At 35.1% G+C, this 19,448-nt stretch overlaps 1 protein-coding gene across 1 annotated transcript in view; it reads left to right on the forward strand.

The window, feature by feature from the left end:
- The window catches only part of LOC134528437 (extracellular matrix-binding protein ebh-like), a 103,125-nt gene that overhangs the window by 60,831 nt on the left and 22,846 nt on the right, over positions 1-19,448 (forward strand). Inside the window, exons 8-9 of the mRNA XM_063362083.1 lie at positions 3,930-7,082; positions 10,655-15,320. Of these exons, the coding sequence (XP_063218153.1) occupies positions 3,930-7,082; positions 10,655-15,320 (7,819 nt within the window). The remainder of the gene's footprint in view (positions 1-3,929; positions 7,083-10,654; positions 15,321-19,448) is intronic.

Below are 19,448 nucleotides of genomic sequence, written 5' to 3' on the forward strand. Positions count from 1 at the left end.
TAAATTTACATAAAAAAGGATGAAAATAAAACACACAGAAAACAGCTAAAATCATCCATGTAAAAAAAAAAAAACTAAGAAAAAAAAACAAGCAGTAAAGAAAATACCGTGGAAGGAATTAGTCAATATTATTACGACACAGACGAACACAGTGGGATAAAACAATGAGAGAGTAGAATCAAGGACATTACATACAAAAAAAAAGACCTTGGCCATCACAGCGACAAGCAGACGAACCCAACAATGATACTAAACAGATAATGTGGACAACACAGAGAGACGCATATGTGAACCCATGCGATGTGACATAACTGATATTCTGGACACCAAAACGACGGGTCGTTACCACAACGCCGAAATACCATAACGCCGAATGTCAAAATTGACCACAACGCCGACAGCTAGAAAACTGCTGTGTACCACAACGCCGAAAAAACAACTGAATGAATTTGTGTATGTTTCTTAAATGTACCTTAACGCCGAAATACCACAATCAAACCTAACCTAACCTAGAGTAATATAACCTAACCTAACTTAACCTAGCCTATCCTAGCCTAGCTTAACCTAACCTAGCCTAACCTAATCTAGTCTAACCTAACCTAGTCTAACCTAACCTAGTCTAACATAACCTAGTCTAACCTAACCTAGTCTAACCTAACCTTTGTGGCAGTCCTGAAATGACATTTTTCGGCGTTAGTGTATATCGGCGTTGTGGTAATTCGGCGTTGTGGTACACAGCAGTTTTCTAGCTGTTGGCGTTGTGGTCAATTTGGCATTTCGGCGTTGTGGTGCGTCCCCCAAAACGACGACAGCACGGACCACAGCAGTTGCGAAGTTTCGGGAACCGAGATCCGTTCCAGTCCTCATGCACAAACAGACTGATGGATAACTCTAATGAACATGCGTGTGAGTGTGTGTGTACACACGTACCTTCAACCCCCTCTCCCTGCGCGGCCAGTGACAGACGAGCAGTCCTCTGATCGGCCGTGCACCTGAGAGCTGACGTATTTGACGTCGGCTGATTTTAGCTGTTTTCTGTATGTTCAAATGTAAATTTTTTATTTTCATCTATTTATTTTTGTCCATTATCGTGGCTTATTATGCCGTACAGTATAATCAGCAATGGCGTGTGTCCAAAATAACATCTTGAATCAATCTTACACGCCGCAGGAACCGTTCAAATAATGCTAGCAATCTGTTTAATACCAGTCACAATACAAATCTGAAAAAAAAAACCTATGTTAGCTTCCTATTGTTTCGCGTTATCAACGCTTAAGAATGTGTAATTAGGTCCTCATAAATATAATTGATAAACAATGAGCTGTGAAAATATCTAAGGAAGGTGTTTTGGACCCCATTTTATCCTTTACAGCCTATACATTCAACTTTATATAATGCAATATGAAACTCAATTCATAACACTAATCCTGAGATGCTTTCCTTTACCAACATTTTTGTCAGTCAAAATAATAAAAACAAGATTACAATAAAAAATAATCGCAACAGACTTACAAATAATGATTTTGTCGTGTAATTTTTTATTCGACTGTGTTGTCTTGATATTAAATTTTTGGTTACTCTTCTTCTGTAAACGAAAAATTTCATGCAAATTAATAATAATATTGCATCACTGCCGCTTAACTTGACAAGTAACGCCTATAATCTTTTGTGTAACTCTCCTACTGTAGGCGTGGTTATTGCTCTTTTATGAGGAATGCTAAAGGTTAAAATGAAATTGGGGATGAAATAATACACACAGAAGCGATGGTTAGATTAATTATTCACTGAAAGAAACATCGTGCGCAACATTTGCCATGTGCACAGCAAGTGTAAAGACATGCGTGTTACTGGGAACATTTTTTTTGTAGCAATAGTTAAACATTTTTTTAGTCCTATAAATCAAATACACCTCTGTGCTAAGCAACCAAGCATTTTTAAATGCAGTGTATTCTTGAAAAAATGCATCTTATTTAAAATGGTTGTACTAGTCAAGTGTGATATATACGTATAAACTCACTCTGTGAAGATGTAGATCTTAAGAAGTATTTTTAATGCAAAGAGCTCAGAACGGTAGTAGTGTTACATATTTCATGCCTATTGCTTACTTTTTCCTTATTGAGGTTTTGAAAAAGGCAATGAATTAGAAACAATTCCTTTTAATATATAATTAAGGCAACGGGGAATTTTTATTTAAAACAATTTCTTGGACATTGCAGTTTCGTACTGTTTGTCATGAGAAAAATTAAAGAACGAGAATTCTGAAATTAAAATGAAATCATAAACCCACAGAAAACAAGCCTAAATCAGCTGATGTCAAACAGATATACCCAACGATGAACCTAAACAGGTATTATGCACAACACAACGACGAGAGCACATTCAAACCTAATTATCAGACAGCACAAGAATTCCGTGGAAGGAATTTAGTTATGCAAAAATAATAAAAACACGGACGAACAAAGTGGGCTAACAACGATGAGACAGTCTCAAAACTAACACTAAATGCAGGCAGACAACAAAACTTGGACATCGCAGAAAATACACGAACACAACAATGGAGATAAACTGATATGGACAAAAAAACACCGAACAACACATTAGGTTTCCTATGACAAAATAGTTTTGTCCATAGTATCTGTTTATCTTCATTGTTGTGTTCGTATATTTGTTGCGTTGTCCAGTTTTTGTTGCCTGCCTGGTATTACTGTTATATTGTTGAAACTGTCTCCTCGTCGTTGTTAGCACATTGTGTTTGTTTGCTTTGTTGTTATTTTTTCATTCTAAATTCCCTTCACAGAATTTTTGTGCTGCCTGATATTTAAGTTTGAATGTATTCGTCTGTGCTGTCGTCGTTGTGTTGTCCATAATACCTGGTTAGGTTCATTGTTGGGATTGTTTGTTTGACATCAGCTGATTTAGGCTTGTTCTCTGTGGGTTTATATTTTCATTTCAATTTCTTAATTTGCGTTCTTGTTTTTTTTTTCATGACAAATAGTACAAAACTGCAATGGTGTATGTCCCAGAAATTATATTAAAGCAGATAACAATTCAGGCAATTAAAAAAAAAACATCGCTCAAATATTTATTTACCGCCATGCCTTTTCACAGTACACACGAATTATTTATGTCTATAAAATTCGTTTAGTTTCAACAATTTTAAATGAATGCAGCGTATAATTAGTAGAAACCCTAAACTCCAGACCAGAAAAGTTAATTTTGACTGAAAACTATGTTAATTAGCTGAGGATATCTGTAGATTCAATGTATTGCAATGTACCCCGTTGCTTGCAGCGATCACATTCCCTAACAAAAAAATTATTTATAGAAACTTATAACTCATGCCTTCCAAAATAATTAAAGGTATTCACATGAACTTGAATGCTTCCGTAATAACCATTTGAAAATATTCCTGCAAGGATTGTAACGTAGCCAGGGCTTAATTTATAACCAATTCAATTTGATAGTCTTTGTACGAAAAACCTTATTATAAAATGCGTGAAAATTAAATATACATCAAGTAGAATTTGTGTTTATTTAGTTACACACATTAAAGAAAGAATGGGTGCAAAATTATCCTATTTGCATTCTTGTGACATTTCTCCAATAGTTTGGTGTTTAAAGTAGGCTATGAATACTAACCGCCCAGGCTATGGCCATATTAGTTTTGTATTCACTGAAAGTATTAGAAGCATCAGATATGAACAGAGTGGACTTGATGAAACTTTACTTACGAAACAACCCGCTAAAGTATGACTTTAGCGGCTTCAACACAGTAGTTTTTATACTCTTTCAATAACATTCAGTAGAGCGCTCGTATTCTGAAAATAATGTTTTCCGTGTTAAAACTATAAAAATTATGAAGTCAGAATTGTTTACAGCCTAAATACTTTTCATTCCAAGGGTTGAGTGGTATGCTTTTTATGTTCCAGAAAAGCGTGATTTGCAAACTGAACAAAACACTTAACGACGAGGAGTCATCACTGATTGACCGCACAGAGTTAGAGCGACTTGTCGGGGAGAGTTCTGCCACTACTCAGGAAAACATCTCGTGCAAAAAAAGTCTCCAAGAAATTGAAACGGCGTACCACCTACTGAAAAGTGACTCGGAGGAAATGAAAAGACAAGACGAATGCAAGACAATGCGCCTAAGCCAACTGTCTTTCGAGAACGAAACACTGCGCAAAAACGTGAACGACCGCGACGCACAGTGCTCCACCATGAAGAGGCGACTGAAGAAACGGGATTCGGAAATACGTAATTTAAAGACACAGCTGGCCAGCCAAGACGCCGCCCTAATTGTACTCAAGAAGAAACATGCCATAGCAACAGAAAAAATCCGTGAAGCTGAAATGGAACACGATCTCACGAAGAATACGCTACTGACTTTGCTGGGAGAGCTGGAGTCGACGAGAAAACAACCGGCAGAACGAGAAACAAAAACTGTCCCGAAGGAAAAAATTGGTGATGATGAAGACATGAAAACAATATGTATTGAAACTGACTCGGTGAATGACTTGGAGATGGATTTTAATCAGCCTGAACACAGATTGTCAGAGAAAAGCAAAATAACAAGTAAGCTACTTTCTCAAATAAAAGTTGAGGTTAATCGTGCCACGGGACTCTTAAGTGAAACTGAGACACAGTTGATTGATTCAAAGAATGAAATGCGAAAAAAAGAGCAGGAGAATTCAATCGATGAGCAGAACAAAGAAGAGCTTGAGTTACTTTTCGCTCACGTGCAGCAAGTTTTGCGCGAAGTTCAGCAGAAATATCAGGAAGCAAATAGTCAACTAGACGAAATAAAATTTAAATTGACTGATGCAAAACATAGGCTGAACGAGATTGAAGGAAAACGTGTTTTCACGAATGAAATGCAACTTGAACTAAGAAAAAACAATTTGAACATCAAAAATTCGAACCTTTCTAACGAAGTTGAAAATACCGAAGAGACAACATCGTTCAGTGAGCAGGAAAATGAGAGTTTTGGAGAAAGAGCTAGGATGGTTGAAATAACAGTCGATGAAAAATCCTGCAAAGAAAGGGAGGATGAATTAGAATCCACAAAAACAGAACTCAAGGATGCTAAGAACCAGCTCACGTGTTCACAAGTGCGACTTTTCATCATAGACTCAGAATTCCGCGAGTTAAAACGAAAAAACGATGAATTAGAACTTGAACTCGCTCGACTAAAATATCCACATGAGCAAGAAGAGCATGTCCGGGTTGTTGATATGGTCCATGAAGATGGGAAGATTCATCAACCGACGGACGAAGAAGAACCTAAACTAACCAAGTGTCTGAGTGACTTACGAACTGAAATACAAGACTCAGAAAAACTACTCACCGAACTAAAAGAACAACATACACAAATAATTGAAGCAATGGACCAGTTAACTACCGAAAGTCAGTGTAAAAGGACAGAGCTTGAGAAGGCAGAAGCACAGTATGCTGAGATAAGGCAAAAACTTTATGAGATGGATATTGACTACTTCTGCACAAAGAAGAAACTTGAAGAGATAGCATTAGCGTGTGCTGCTGCAACGAAGGAGCTAGCAGAAACTAAAACTATGTATGATTGCACGAGCCAAAAACTTGCAAAATGGAAAGTAGAGTACCTTAACATTACGCAGCAGTTAGAAGAACTGAAAGCGAAACGCATATCTGTACGGAATGAACTAAATACACTACAGTCAGAAAATGGTAATGAAAACGAACTAAATAAGTTGAAAAATGAATCGGCTGAGACCAAGCAACAGATAAATTTTACCAAAGCAGAAATTATCGCCGCACAAAAACAACTCAACGAGAACATGCAGGAAATGTATTTATCGCAACAGATGCTGAATGAAGCACAAGAAAAGTATGCTGCTACAAAAAGAGAACTAGAAGAGAGAGTATCACATTTGGTACTTTTGAAAAAAAATCTATGTGAAACTAAAATAGAATACCGTCGCACTAACGAAGAGCTTGTGCATATCGAAGCTGCATACACGGTCAAAAAAAGTGATTTAAATAATTTTAAGGAAGAGTACGTCAAGACGAACGAAGAATTACACCAGGTAAGTTTAGAGCATGAATATACCAAGGAACAACTTGATACGCTTCAAACAGAATTATCTCGCAGCAGTGAAGAGCTTGTTGACATTGCAGCTGCCTGCACGAATAAAAAACAAGAATTAAATAAACTTAAGAAAGAATATGTTAGAACGAATGAGGAACTGCACCAGGTAAAAACAGAGCATGAATTTGCTAAGGAACAGCTTGATACTCTTCAAACAGAATTATCTCGCAGCAGTGAAGAGCTTGTTGACATTGCAGCTGCCTGCACGAATAAAAAACAAGAATTAAATAAACTTAAGAAAGATTATGTTAGAACGAACGAGGAACTGCACCAAGTAAGAACAGAGCATGAATTTGCTAAGGAACAGCTTGATACTCTTAAAACAGAACTAACTCACAGCAGTGAGGAGCTTGTTAATATTGAAGCTGCCTACACGAACAAAACAAATAATTTAAGTAAATATGAGGAAGAATATTTAAAGACGAACGAAGACTTGAAAAATATAAAAATAGAGCATGAACGTGCAAAAGAACAGTTTGATACTCTTCAAACAGAATTATGTTATATTTATGAGGAGCTTGGTCATTTTAAAGATGCATACAAGAATACAGAATATGAGTTATGCATATTTAAAGAAAATTATTTTAAGACGAAAGAAGACTTGAACAATACAAAAACAGATCATGAATTTGCAAAGCAACAGCTTGATACTCTTCAATCAGAATTATCTTGCATTAATGAGGAATTTGGTCATGTTGAAGCTGCATACAAGAACAAAACATTTGAATTAAATAAACTTAAGGAAGAATATCTGAAGACAAATGAGGACTTGCATAAAATAAAAACAGACCATAACTTTGCAAAGGAACAGCTAAATGATTTTTGTAAAAACTTGGCTAACATAAATATGCAAGCTATTGAGAGTGAAAAAGAACTCGCTAGTGCAAAAGATTATTTGAATGTGCTGCAAACAGAACTTCATGCCACAACGAACGAACTTGAGCAAGTGAATTCCCGAAAGGTAGGTGTATCAAAATTTTCCGTAGAAAATTTTGCCAAATTAAAAAATAATATATCATATAATGTGATTCTCAATCCAAGCGATCTACAAGCGCCCACAGCAGTTTTCAAATTCTGCCAAGTTTTGTAGTGTAGAGTGCTTTAGCCACATGTTTATAAAAGGTTAACCGACAATGTCTTGATTAGTAGAAAAATCTTTTTACATATACACAGAAAAAGAAGTAAATTAGTTAAGCAACGGTAGCAGTACGGGACTTTTAACTATGCTTAGGAATGATAAAATCTAAACTATGTATGTACAGTAATGCTAACCGAATTTAAAAAATTTGAACCGCCCAGAGTAATCGCGCGAACTTTCTAATGTATTTTTCCCTAATATTATAGCACTATATTTCCAATATAGTTTTTTTACTTTTGATCGCATTAATATTACAGTAAAAAGAGAACTACGTGGAAGCTGACCTGTCATTTGACATCCATATTACATTAAAATATGATGAAACAAAAATAACTAAAGAAGGATTGAACTATCACAATAAATACTAAAATAATAAAACTAAATGTTTTAAAAGATTACTGAATAAAGTGATTTTTCTCGGTATTACATTCTGATTAGACAATTGGTTTGAATAATCTACTATACATTTTTTATCGTTGAATTAAAATTGTTTATTCACAAAAATTTCGTTAATGATCCTGGGTTCAAAACTAAGCCTTTCAGAATTGTCTCCACAATAAAGTTTCGTATCACAGAGCAATATTCTATCTCAAATATATAAGATGATAGTATAAACGTAGAAGGGAATCATAAGTGACTTGGTTTTGTAAACAATAAAACCTAACATAAGAAATTACTTACTTATTTGAACTCAATATGGTAACGAAAATATAATTTAGCATCCAAAAACACAGCAATATCATTCAAATATCATAATATTTTTCGGTCTTAGATAATATTTTGATAGTTTAAATAATTTGCACATAGTTATTGGACACGTGTGTCACTTTTGCAATTTTTTAATGTGCTGCAGAGAAAATCGATGCAAAACTATGTAAAATGGTTCTATTGCACAGTCTGTCAGCAATAGAACGTTTGCCTATCAATCCAAGACTTCCACATAAAAGGGGCAGTTTTACATGGTTTAAAATGTTTCAAAACCACTATACCTAAAAATTAAATGCGTTTTATGTTGCATATGAGATACAATCTTATTTATGTTCATGTTACATTACGAAGATAATTTTATTGCACGCCACGTTTCATTCTGTGGTATTTTATGAATCTGGATTGTTATATAATTGTTCAACTGCCACAACCACTTAATCACAGATCTCTATAATAAAAAAAAACATAAACACCATTGTCTGTACTTAATCGTGATACAATAAGACACAGTTTCACAAAGTTCAAATTTTACTATTAAAAATGTAGGTAATTAAAACTGCAAATTAAATTGTCATAAGTCATTATCTCAAAAAAATATTTTTTTTTAGTTGTAGCAATATTGTTCCAGGTGTGGGAATTGAGTTAGTTTTCCGTTAAATTTAATGTATTAAGATTCTTTACTGTTTAGTCTCATTTAATTGACGACGGAGTCTATATTTTTTTTCAGTTTAAGAATTATGTGAAGTTTTGAGTCATCAGCATACAGCAGTAGGTACATCAGAGTTAATGATTAATATTTTATATCATTAAAAACAAATTAAACAAAAATTGAGATGAAGTCTCTCCTTGGGACAAACCAGATGATTCAAAATCTATAATTGAGATAACAGGCAAACTAATTCACAAAGTTATTACTTAAACCGAAGTTAGAGAGTTCCTTAACTATTAACAAATATTAGCAATGAGTCAAAATCTTTGCTAAAATCAAAGTATAACACGTGATTTTTTTGCCTGTTTGTTACATCACAAAACAACTTATTCACAAATTATTTATAAAAAAATATTCATTTCATTAAAACATTTCAAAAATATGGGGAATATAATTTTAAAAATAAAAGCTTAAATCTTAGTGCAATAATAATAATATACGTGACTATCTTTGGCACTTTCAGGTTAAATAGTTTGCTATCTGAGCTACGAGAGAGGTAAATAATTATGGTATTTCAAGCATTCCAAATGTTATTTGATGGAGGCACTGAAAACACTGAAATACAATGTAATATTGTTGGATCACGGAGATGCTTAGAGGTTGAGATAACAAAAAAATTTTTAACCTAGAAAGTCGACTTTTGATAATTTTTCAAAAATAAGTTTTTTTTATGGAGCAGAAACCTTTTTGGCTCTTTTTTTTACACTTGCTGAAGTTTTTTTAATCCTCTCTGAACAGGTAAATATGTAATTAAGGAACATGATTTTATTGGTTATTTTATTTATATACAGGAAAGGCGCCACCAGTTCTGTCACCCTTGGAGAAAGTCATATTTTCCGCCCCTCCCATAACTAAGGTGATCATCTTTGCGAATTATAATTACCGAACACACTAGATAAAAAAAATGAATTCACACTCTATCTACAAATTCGTACCCCCACTTTTGATGAAAATTCTATCTCAAGAATCAATTTTAAAAACGTATAACCATAATATATTGTATTGCCGAAGACTATGCAATTATTAAATATGAGGCAAATCTTGAATTTAACTTATTTTTTTACTAAAATTTTTCTTTTTCACCCTCCTTTTTTGCCACCCCCAATATATTGCCACCATAGGCGTTTACCTAATGGGTTCGCAGACCTTTCTGTTACACACACACTCACACACACAAACACACCTATATATAATATATATGTGACAAGTGGAGAATACTATAGCCTGAATTATAAATATCTTTTGTTAAACGTTATGTTTTTTTAAAATTATTTTCAATCTTATTATGGTGTTAAGTAAAAACAAAAATTTGAAGAAAATTTTTAATTGGCATGGTCAAAATTCATTAATGATATAGCTCAAGAAATATGTCAATATATAAAGTCTATACTAATTAAATAAAAAACACTTAAGAAAAATGCTTGCTCCTGGAATGACAACTACCTAGGTCGAAATATTTACCATAAACCCTAATATTGTTCCTGCCAAAGTTTACTAGTATTGTGAACGAAACATATTTAAGAGAAAAATAACTAGCTGGCTACATTCGGCTATTGTATTCAGTGGTCATGGCTCTTGAAACGTGAGACTTAAAATCCAATTATGTTTCCTAGTCAGGTCATGTATATTTCACTCGTGAACTGGCTATTTGCAACATTACAAATCATCATGAAAAATTGCTTATGTTTTTCCATTGTAAATTTAACACTGAAAATGGTCAAATAGACCATTAGCATTCTGTCTGACATATTTTTCCAGCTAACACACTATCCTTATGATTTTTTTTTTGTAAAACTTTTAGTTACGTGAGAGTGCACAATACTGCTTTAGACTTTTTTCATGTTATACATTTTTTCAACATTTCAATAATTTAATACCATTACATAAATTTAGTCTCAATATCATACTTTTATAGCATCTAGAATCATCTAAACGTGTTCGAATGTGGTGAAACAAATGTTGTGAATTTTATTTACAGACAAAACACGATGATTCAAAAGAAAAACAGGATGTAGCTACCTGGCAGAAGGAAAACGAAATAGCGTGGAAAAACAAATTGGAAGAATGTTCAAAACATAATGAATTTCTTAGAAACGAACTAGAGAAGGCAGAAAGTCATATTTCAAGTCTAACCGGAAAAATATTAAATCTTGAAAACTCACTTCAACAAATGAAAACATTAAATGAAAATAGCATTGGTGAGGTGACAGAGAATCAACCAACAAAAAACAAAATAAAAGAACTCGAGTTGGAATTGCTTTGTCAAGAGAAGGAAAAGAAAATGCTGCTTTCATTCATTTCCATCCTTAAAGACAGGATAAAACAGTACGATACAGAGGTTACAACTGCAACTGTGGCAGAGTGGAATGAGTTGCAAAAACAGTCTTCGAATAGTTTTGAGCTTCAGGCAATGGAGTTAGAGGTTCTAGGCAATAAGCTCGAACAAATGGGGAAAGAGCTAATAAATACTCTTGAATGGGCATCGCAAATGGAGACACCACAAATAGTACAGACCGAATTGGTAGAAACTTTGAGTGAACGGCTGAACATCGACCGATCCGACATGACTCGGGCTGAGCAGTACGAATTACTCGGTTTCATTCAGTGCTCCATCTCAGGTATTTTGCTTGATATTGCTGATCACTTTTTGAATGAGGAAGCTTTAAGGAATGCAATTGCTGACATTGGCACCGCTCAAGATGATGTTAAGCAATTAGAAAGGAAATTTTGCGACGTTTGTTCGGAAAAGGAGATGCTTCAAAAGAAACTAGAGGGAGCTGAAAATCAATTACGTGAAGAAAAGTTAGCGCATGAAGAGTGTGAGAATCAGTTGCGAATGCTGGCCAAAACATTCTCAGAGCATAAAGAAATTAGGTCCCTAAGTCCCTTGGGTGAAGACGTCATTGAAGATGAACATGACAGGCAAGAAGCAGAAATGATTGAAAACAAGCTTTTAAATGAAATTGCCGAGTTAAAAAAAAAACTCACTGAAATAACAGAAGAAAGGGACAGATATAGGTCGATTGCAGATATTATGGAAGATGATCAAGACGGGACTTCAGAAGATTCTCTGACAGAGGAAGAAGGGAAAGAATTCAGTATTAAAGATTTACAAGAGTGTAGACATAAACTTAAGCAACTAATCAAATATTCAGAAGCCGAAATGCTAAAGGCTAAAGAAATACAAAAAAATCTTTTGAATGAAATAGATGAATTGAAAAGAAACATAACCCAAGAAACAGGAATGCTACCCTTATATTCCGATGCCATTCAAGATAAACTAGGAGAGGCTACAAAAGAATTAACACCAGAGGAAAGTGTCAGGCATATGACCAATACAGAACTACATGAATGTAAGGCCAAATTAGAAGATATGGCACGTCTTTTAGAAGCTGAGAGGCAGAATGCTGACGCAAAGAAAAACAACATTTTTGATGAAATAAAAGGAATGAAGCGAAAGATTCCTCAAATTATAGACGATGAGGACTTATTTGCAAGTGTTATTAATGATATATTAAAAAATATTGTGAAAGATTCAGCATTAGATGAGGAATCAAAAGATTCGACAAATAAACAATTAGAAGAATGTCAACTCCAATTAGAAAAAGTTATTCAACATTTAGATGCCGAAAGGCAGAACGCCGAGATGAAAATAAACAAACTTTTAGAAGAAATAGAAGATTTCAAAATTAAATCGACAACAGAAACAGGAGAAGAAAAGTCTCCCTTACTTACCGATGCCACTCAAGATAAATTGGTAGATGATTCAAGAGAACTGCCACATGATGAAGAAAAGTCGAACTTGACAGATAAAGAATTACAAGAGTGCAAACTGAAACTAGAAGAAACAACTCGCTTTTTGGAAGATGAAAGAAAGAATACAGAGGCAATAAAAAACAAATTCTTAGAGGAAATGAATGATTTAAAGATAAAACTGCCTCAAATTAAAGATGACAAAGATATAGATTCTTTATTTGCAGATATAATAACTGATAAAGGGGAAAAATCAGAACCACTTGAAGAGCTAAAAGATTTGACAACGAATGAATTAGAAACATGCAAACTCCAGCTACAACAGTTGACTAAGTATTTAGAAGATGAAAAACTTAGTCAACGTGAACATTTAAATAAAATAGAAGAACTAAAAAGGAAGATAGCACAAGCAACAAATGAAAAAGAAGACGAAAATTTAATACAAGAAGCCATCCAAGAAAAGCCAGAAGAGACATCTACGGAATTGGTTTCATTAGATAAAAAAATAGACTTGACAAGCGAAGATTTTGAAGAGTGCAAACTGAAGCTAGAAAAAATAAGTAAATATTCAGAAGCCGAAAGACAAAATGCTGAGTCTGTTCAAAGAAAACTTTTGGAAGAACTGGACGGATTAAAAAAGAAGTTGGCTCAATTATCAGAAGAAAGAGAAAAGTCTCATTTGGTTTCCGATACTATTCAAGATGATGCGGATATGACTCGAAAAGAAATGGCATCAGAAGACGAACCAAAAGTTTTGACAAATAAAGAATTAGAAGAGTGTATGCTGAAACTAGAAAAAATGACCCAACAAATGGAAACAGGAAGGCAAGATGCTGAGGTATTGAAAAAACAATTTTCAGATGAAATAGGGGAATTGAAGGAATGTTTGACTAAAATGGCACAAGAAAAAAGTAAAGATTCCATAAATGACCTATCGAAGGAAGACATTGAACAATCTCTATCTGATAAAGACTTACAGGACCTGAAAAATAAAGAATTAGAAGAATGCAAAATGAAATTAGAACAAATGTCTGAAGATTTAAAAAATGTAAGTGATATCGCTAATGTAAATGAAAGTAAGCATTTAGAAGAAATAGAAAAATTAAAAAAAGAATTGGCTGAAGCAAAGCAAGAAAACGAAAATGAACAATTAGTTACAGATGCTATTCCCGATAAGCCGGCGGTAGACATTGTGAAGGAATCAGTATCACCTGGGGAAACAGATTTCAGAAATAAAGAATCTGAAGATTGCGAACAAAAACTGGAACAAATGTCTCGAACTTTAGAGGCTGAAAGGCAAAATACCGAGCTATTAAAAAGCAAATTTTCCGATGAAATTAAAGAATTGAAACAAAAATTGATCGCGGTGACAGAGGAAAAAGATATTGATGTAAAAAAGGATAAATTAGAAGAACCCAAACAAGAAATAACGGAAGAAATTGTTTCACAAAAAGCTCCCACAAGTGTAGAGTCTGAAATAGTTCAAGTAAAAACTCAACGTGAAGTAGAAGCAGCATTGCCATCAAAACGGACCAGTATACATGACCTTGATATGAGAGATTTATTAAATCAAGAACTGGAAGCATGTGAAAAGAAACTAGAGAAAATGTCTCACGATTTAGAAAGTGAAAAGCTGAATGCAGAGGAAATGAAAAACAAATATTTAAATGAAATAAAAGAATTGAATACAAAAATGTCTCAAATAACAGAAAATAAAGATAAAGTACAAGAGGCATTGAATGAATCTTTACAGGCTGAAGAAATAAAAAATATGAAAAATAAAGAATTAGAAGCATGTAACCAGAAGCTAGAGAAAAATGCTCAAGAATTAGAAGATGAAAAACAGAAAGCCGAGACAGCAAAAAAAAAGTTTTTGGATGAAATAAAAGAATTAAAACAAAAGCTGTCTCAAATAACGGAAGCTAAAGATGGTAAACCACTGTCGGTAGATGCAAAGACAGACGAATTAAAAGATATTATGGAAAAATCAGGACCCGAAGAAAACTTAATAGACTTAACAAATAAAGAACTAAATGATTGCAAAATAAAACTTGAACAAGTGACTAAATATTTAGAAAATGAAAAGCAAAAAGCTGAGGTATTTCAACATGAAATAGACGAATTAAAAAGAAAGCTGACACAAGTACCTGGTACAGAAATAAAGGATACAAGTAATAGAGAGTTGGAAGCATGCGAACAGGAACTACAAAAAATGACAAGCGATTTAAAACAAGAAAAGGAAAATGCCGAGGCAGCAAAACACCAATTTTTAAACGAAATAAAAGATTTGAAAAGAAGGTTATTTGAATTAATGAGTGCCAAAGGAAAACAACAGCTACCTTCCGATTCTGATCTCGATGAAGAGGAAAATGAAGCAAAGAAAGCTAAACCCAAGGTCTCAGAGGTAACTGTTCCAGAAAAAGAAGCAATAGAATTAGAGCCTGAAATTGTTCAAGTCAAAAAGCAATTTAAAGTAGAAGCAGCAGTACCAAGAAGAGACAAATCGGCAACTTCAAGTGAAGAAAAGAAACTTGCTACAACTGAAAATGAAGCCAGGCTTAAGACAGATTTAGAAGACGCGTTAAGAAAAATAGACGAACTTGTCATCAGCAAGGAAAAAGACCGAAAGAATGCTCAGTCGACCATAGATTCATTAAACAAGGAACTGAAAAATGCTAAGAATAACTTAGCTCAGTTGTCTAGTGACTACGAAAAAGAAAAACGTCGCTTAGAAGCTCTCATAGATGCACTGAAACAAGAACTAGAGGAAAGAAAAATAAGAATGGAGCCAAAAGAAGATAAAATAAAACAAAGCACTGAAGAGGCTGAAAAGAGGGGGACTCGTAAAACAGAAGAGCCTGATGCAACCATTACTCCAGACTTCAAGCAAGGTATGTAATAAATAATTTCTATTAAGTTTGATGGACCCTCTACTTTGTTCCTTATTCATCCCCCCTCCCTTTTTTGTCAGCATTATCGAGCGCCACACACCCATACACCGTTTCAATTTTTCGTTAACGCTCTGAATGAGTCATTTGTCTCAATTTACCTCTCTTCCCTCCGAGTTGTAAAGAAGTTTAACTTCGAAAATATTAGAATATTCCCGCCATTCACCAGCTGGAGCGACCGGTCCGGTTCCATTTCCTCGTCTAGGGCTCCGCTGTTCCCGCGGCCCGTAGGGGGGAGTCGCAGAAACCTGGAGGTCTCGACCACAGTCGGCAAGAGCGCCTCAAGGTCGGAAAACCACCCATGGCATCGCCCGTGACTTCCAATTTTTACCACGCTGTTATTACCCTTCCCTGTACGCATGCATGAATGGACTTTGTAATAAAATATTCCCATTCAATTTTTACCCACTTCTCGATGTCCGAATATGTTGATATTTTGCATACATATTAAGAACCTCTGACAATAAAATATTTGGATAACTTAAGACCTTAGTTTTAAGGGGGAGTTGGGGAGGGGGGTCAGAGGGTCTAAAAACCAATAACCTGGTTAATAACCAGGTTTTTGTGTATCCATGAGGTCGGGGCATGGTGGGAATTTTCCCCGGGGTCGAATGTTACCCTTGTGGTGGCGAGGGGTGTTAAAGACCCAAAATTTCTAAAATTTTAAAAATAATGCTTTTACAATTTGGAGTGTTTCCTAAAGGTCGGATTATGGTGGAAAATTTTGCCTTGATAAGGTGGAATGCGCCTAATTTTCCAAAATTTCAAATATTTAAAGTATTTCCGAGGTCGCGTCATGGTGGAAAATGTGCCCGGGGTTTGTTAATGGCAATACGGATACTATAACGGAAATTATTTGGCCACTCTTCCGGCGTGATCATCAATCCGTGTTGATTTCGGCACAGATGGTGTACATAATTAAACCAATAGCCATTCAGTTTCCAGCGAAATAGAGCTATGGTACTGCTGAAAGGCGAATGTTGCCATTAACAGGACCGGTGCAAGGTAAATTGGCGCCCTAGGCGAAAAACCTTAATTACTCTCCCCCCCCCCTCCCGCTACGGCCGGACACCACAAAAAAGAAATTTCCTTGCCTCAAAATACATCACGTAAGCCTAAGATTTGGTCAACAATCAAATGTAAGCAGGCGTGTGTTTTTTTTTTACTTTTTTACTTATTACAAATCATAAACAGGTTACCGTGGACTTTAAATAATTACTTATATCAATATAAACATTCCAACCTGTTACAAAAATCCATTTTCATCTAGTTTCAATAATCATTAAACATATTATATCAGCTGTTATGTGTCGTGCTGCGCCGCCCCCAGCTACTTGGCGCCCTAGGCGGTTGCCTAGTTCGCCTATATGGACGCGCCGGCCCTTGCCATTAATACTGAGTTGGGCATCTACCATGCATAAAATGCAAGGCTGCACTATAGATTATGCAATTGTTTATTTGGGATCGCGTCTCTTTGCAAGGACAGGCTTATGTAGCCCTTAGTCGCGTAAAGTCACTGGATGGTCTCCCAATAGAAGCACTTGATTGGTCTAAGATAACAAGAAACGTTCCATGTAATATTGACAGATTAGATGAAATGACTAGTTTATGTGAATATTAATGACTAAATTTAAGTTCATTTTAACAAGTAAATACTTTAATCATTCCTATTTAGTACTTTTAATTTGTTTTAATTACTCATATTCAATCAATTATTTTTTTTTTGATACTAAAAAGAATAAAATAAACGTCTAGTAAAAAAAGACACATTTATCGTTGAACAAACTAAAAATAAAAAAAATAAAATTTAAATATTATATTTTTGTCCAACAGCCTAATAATACACCAAAACTCTGTATAACTAAAAGCCTGGAGTGCTATCTTCTTTTATTTTCGAAATGACTATATCCTAAAGTTAGTGACGGAAAGTTTAAGACAAATGATATCACACCCCCTGGGCGTAGATCCCGTGGGGAGTGGGGGATGGGGGAAGAGGGGCCCAGGCTCCCCTGGAATTAAGAAGCCCCTCACTATTACGATAGCGTGTTTTATGTCAAAACTATGTCTTATGGAAAACTTTCTGTATATTTTAAAGTTTCCCTCTTTTTGCATGCATGTACGCCAAAATATGGGCAGTGTACAGCATATGGGCACCGAATCCAGATATCACGTGTCGGTTAAACCACGTGCAAAAATTCTAGGGGGCGTTTCCCCCCCCCCCCCCCTGTAAATTTCCCTGGCCCCGCTCCCCTCTCCTTGCTAATCCTACAGATTTGGGCTCTCGAAGCATGGCTGTATCCTAAAATTTTCGAAATGACTATATCCTAAAATTTTTGTATTGACTATATCCTAAAATTAGTGATAGAAAATATATTACAAATCATATTGTAATTACTGATAGAAAATGTAAGACAAATGATATCGAGCACCCTACGTTTTTAGTTATACAAAGTTGTGGTACATTATTTGGCTGTTGGACAAAAAAATTAAATTTAAATTTTATTTTTTTAATTTTCAGTTCATTCAACGATAAGAGCGGGGTTTTGTTAATTTTTTTTTTAAACTATAAGTTTTTATTTTCCCTTGTTTGTCTAGATTACTAAGGAACTAGATATATACGGGCATTAATGGAGTTTAGGCCTCACATCTTACAATTCCAAATATACCGCTTGCAATAAAACTTCTGCGCTAAATCCTGTGGTTCGACATGGCATAGGACTTAGCTTTAGCTACTGTTTAAAGTCAGCACTTGAGGACTCGTGTGACTATCATGATAGTTGTCACCCGCGTGAAATAATAAGTTATTCCCTCACGGCGCTCACAGGCTCGAGCCTGATAGTAAATATTTGTTTGCAACAAGATATAGAAGGTCTGGAAGATATAATTTATGCCTGACATACCAAAAAAATTGGGGTAAATAGTTCAGGATAATAATTATAGCAAATATATGGTGGAGATTTATCCCCCATGATGGGGAAAAAAAATCGTCACTAGCATGTGATTTAAAGGGCTGGTCAAGACATTTCGATTTGAAACGAGTTTTCAAGATTTCGTGTTGTAAAATCTTTCAAAATATTTTATCGAATCATATAATACTACAATTTTTATAAAACTTACCCAAACGTAATTTCCAGGAAAAAATATCAAAATGTCTTTATTGTTTTCGTAATGGGATGATCGATTTAAGTAGTTATTTGGACATATGTCATTACTGGTTACATTGTATTTCAATATTGTACTTAAATAGCGAACAAAAAAAGATGAAAATGAAACACACAGCCGATCTCCAAAAAAATAAAAAATAAACATAGCACAGGAAATTCCATGGACTGACTAATTCGTTTCCACAACCAGACACGGGTAAGACTCCTCTTCAAAATATAAGGGTCTCACAAATAATAAATGGCCCCACAATGTCTAGGGCCACCACTACCCGTAACTCATCTGCAATTGGTTTCGAGGGAAAGTATAGTCGATCGCACAAAGAAACTGCCCGTGCGTAAACCTGACGTACAAGTGCCGGACGTGAGAGCCGGGCTCCACACTTCTATGGAAACGAGTAGCTCGGAACGGACCGGCGGATCCCAATAGTAGGCAGATCCGTGCGGAACCAAACATTGCCTACTTGGCACGGCCCGGTTATACAGCAAATGTTCCAAAAACATCGATCACCGCAATGACTTACCCACGGGTATCAGCGCTTGAAGAAAAATCCCACTGACAAGGAGATATTTTTCAACCTCCTTGTTCCCACCCTACCAATACGAATTCTAATCCTCCCCCTTCCTTTATCAGCCCATTCACCCCTCACAATTAATTCTCACACATGCGCTGACATTTTGCAAGACGTTTGACCCATACAACTTGGTTTCAAACATTTATTTATTTAATTTATAAACATCTTAGTTCACGCTATACGGCATTTCGTAGGAGTAATTTCGTGAGAGGAGCGGAAATCTAATGTGTATAATGTTAATTGTATTATTTATATACTTACTCTGATTTACCTACACTGCCTCAAAGTAACAAAAAGGGAAACCAGAGCGCAGTGCTGTAACAAAAATGGTAGCA

The sequence above is a fragment of the Bacillus rossius genome, chromosome 1 (genome assembly GCF_032445375.1).
Source record: "Bacillus rossius redtenbacheri isolate Brsri chromosome 1, Brsri_v3, whole genome shotgun sequence".
Taxonomy (NCBI): Eukaryota; Metazoa; Arthropoda; class Insecta; order Phasmatodea; family Bacillidae; genus Bacillus; species Bacillus rossius.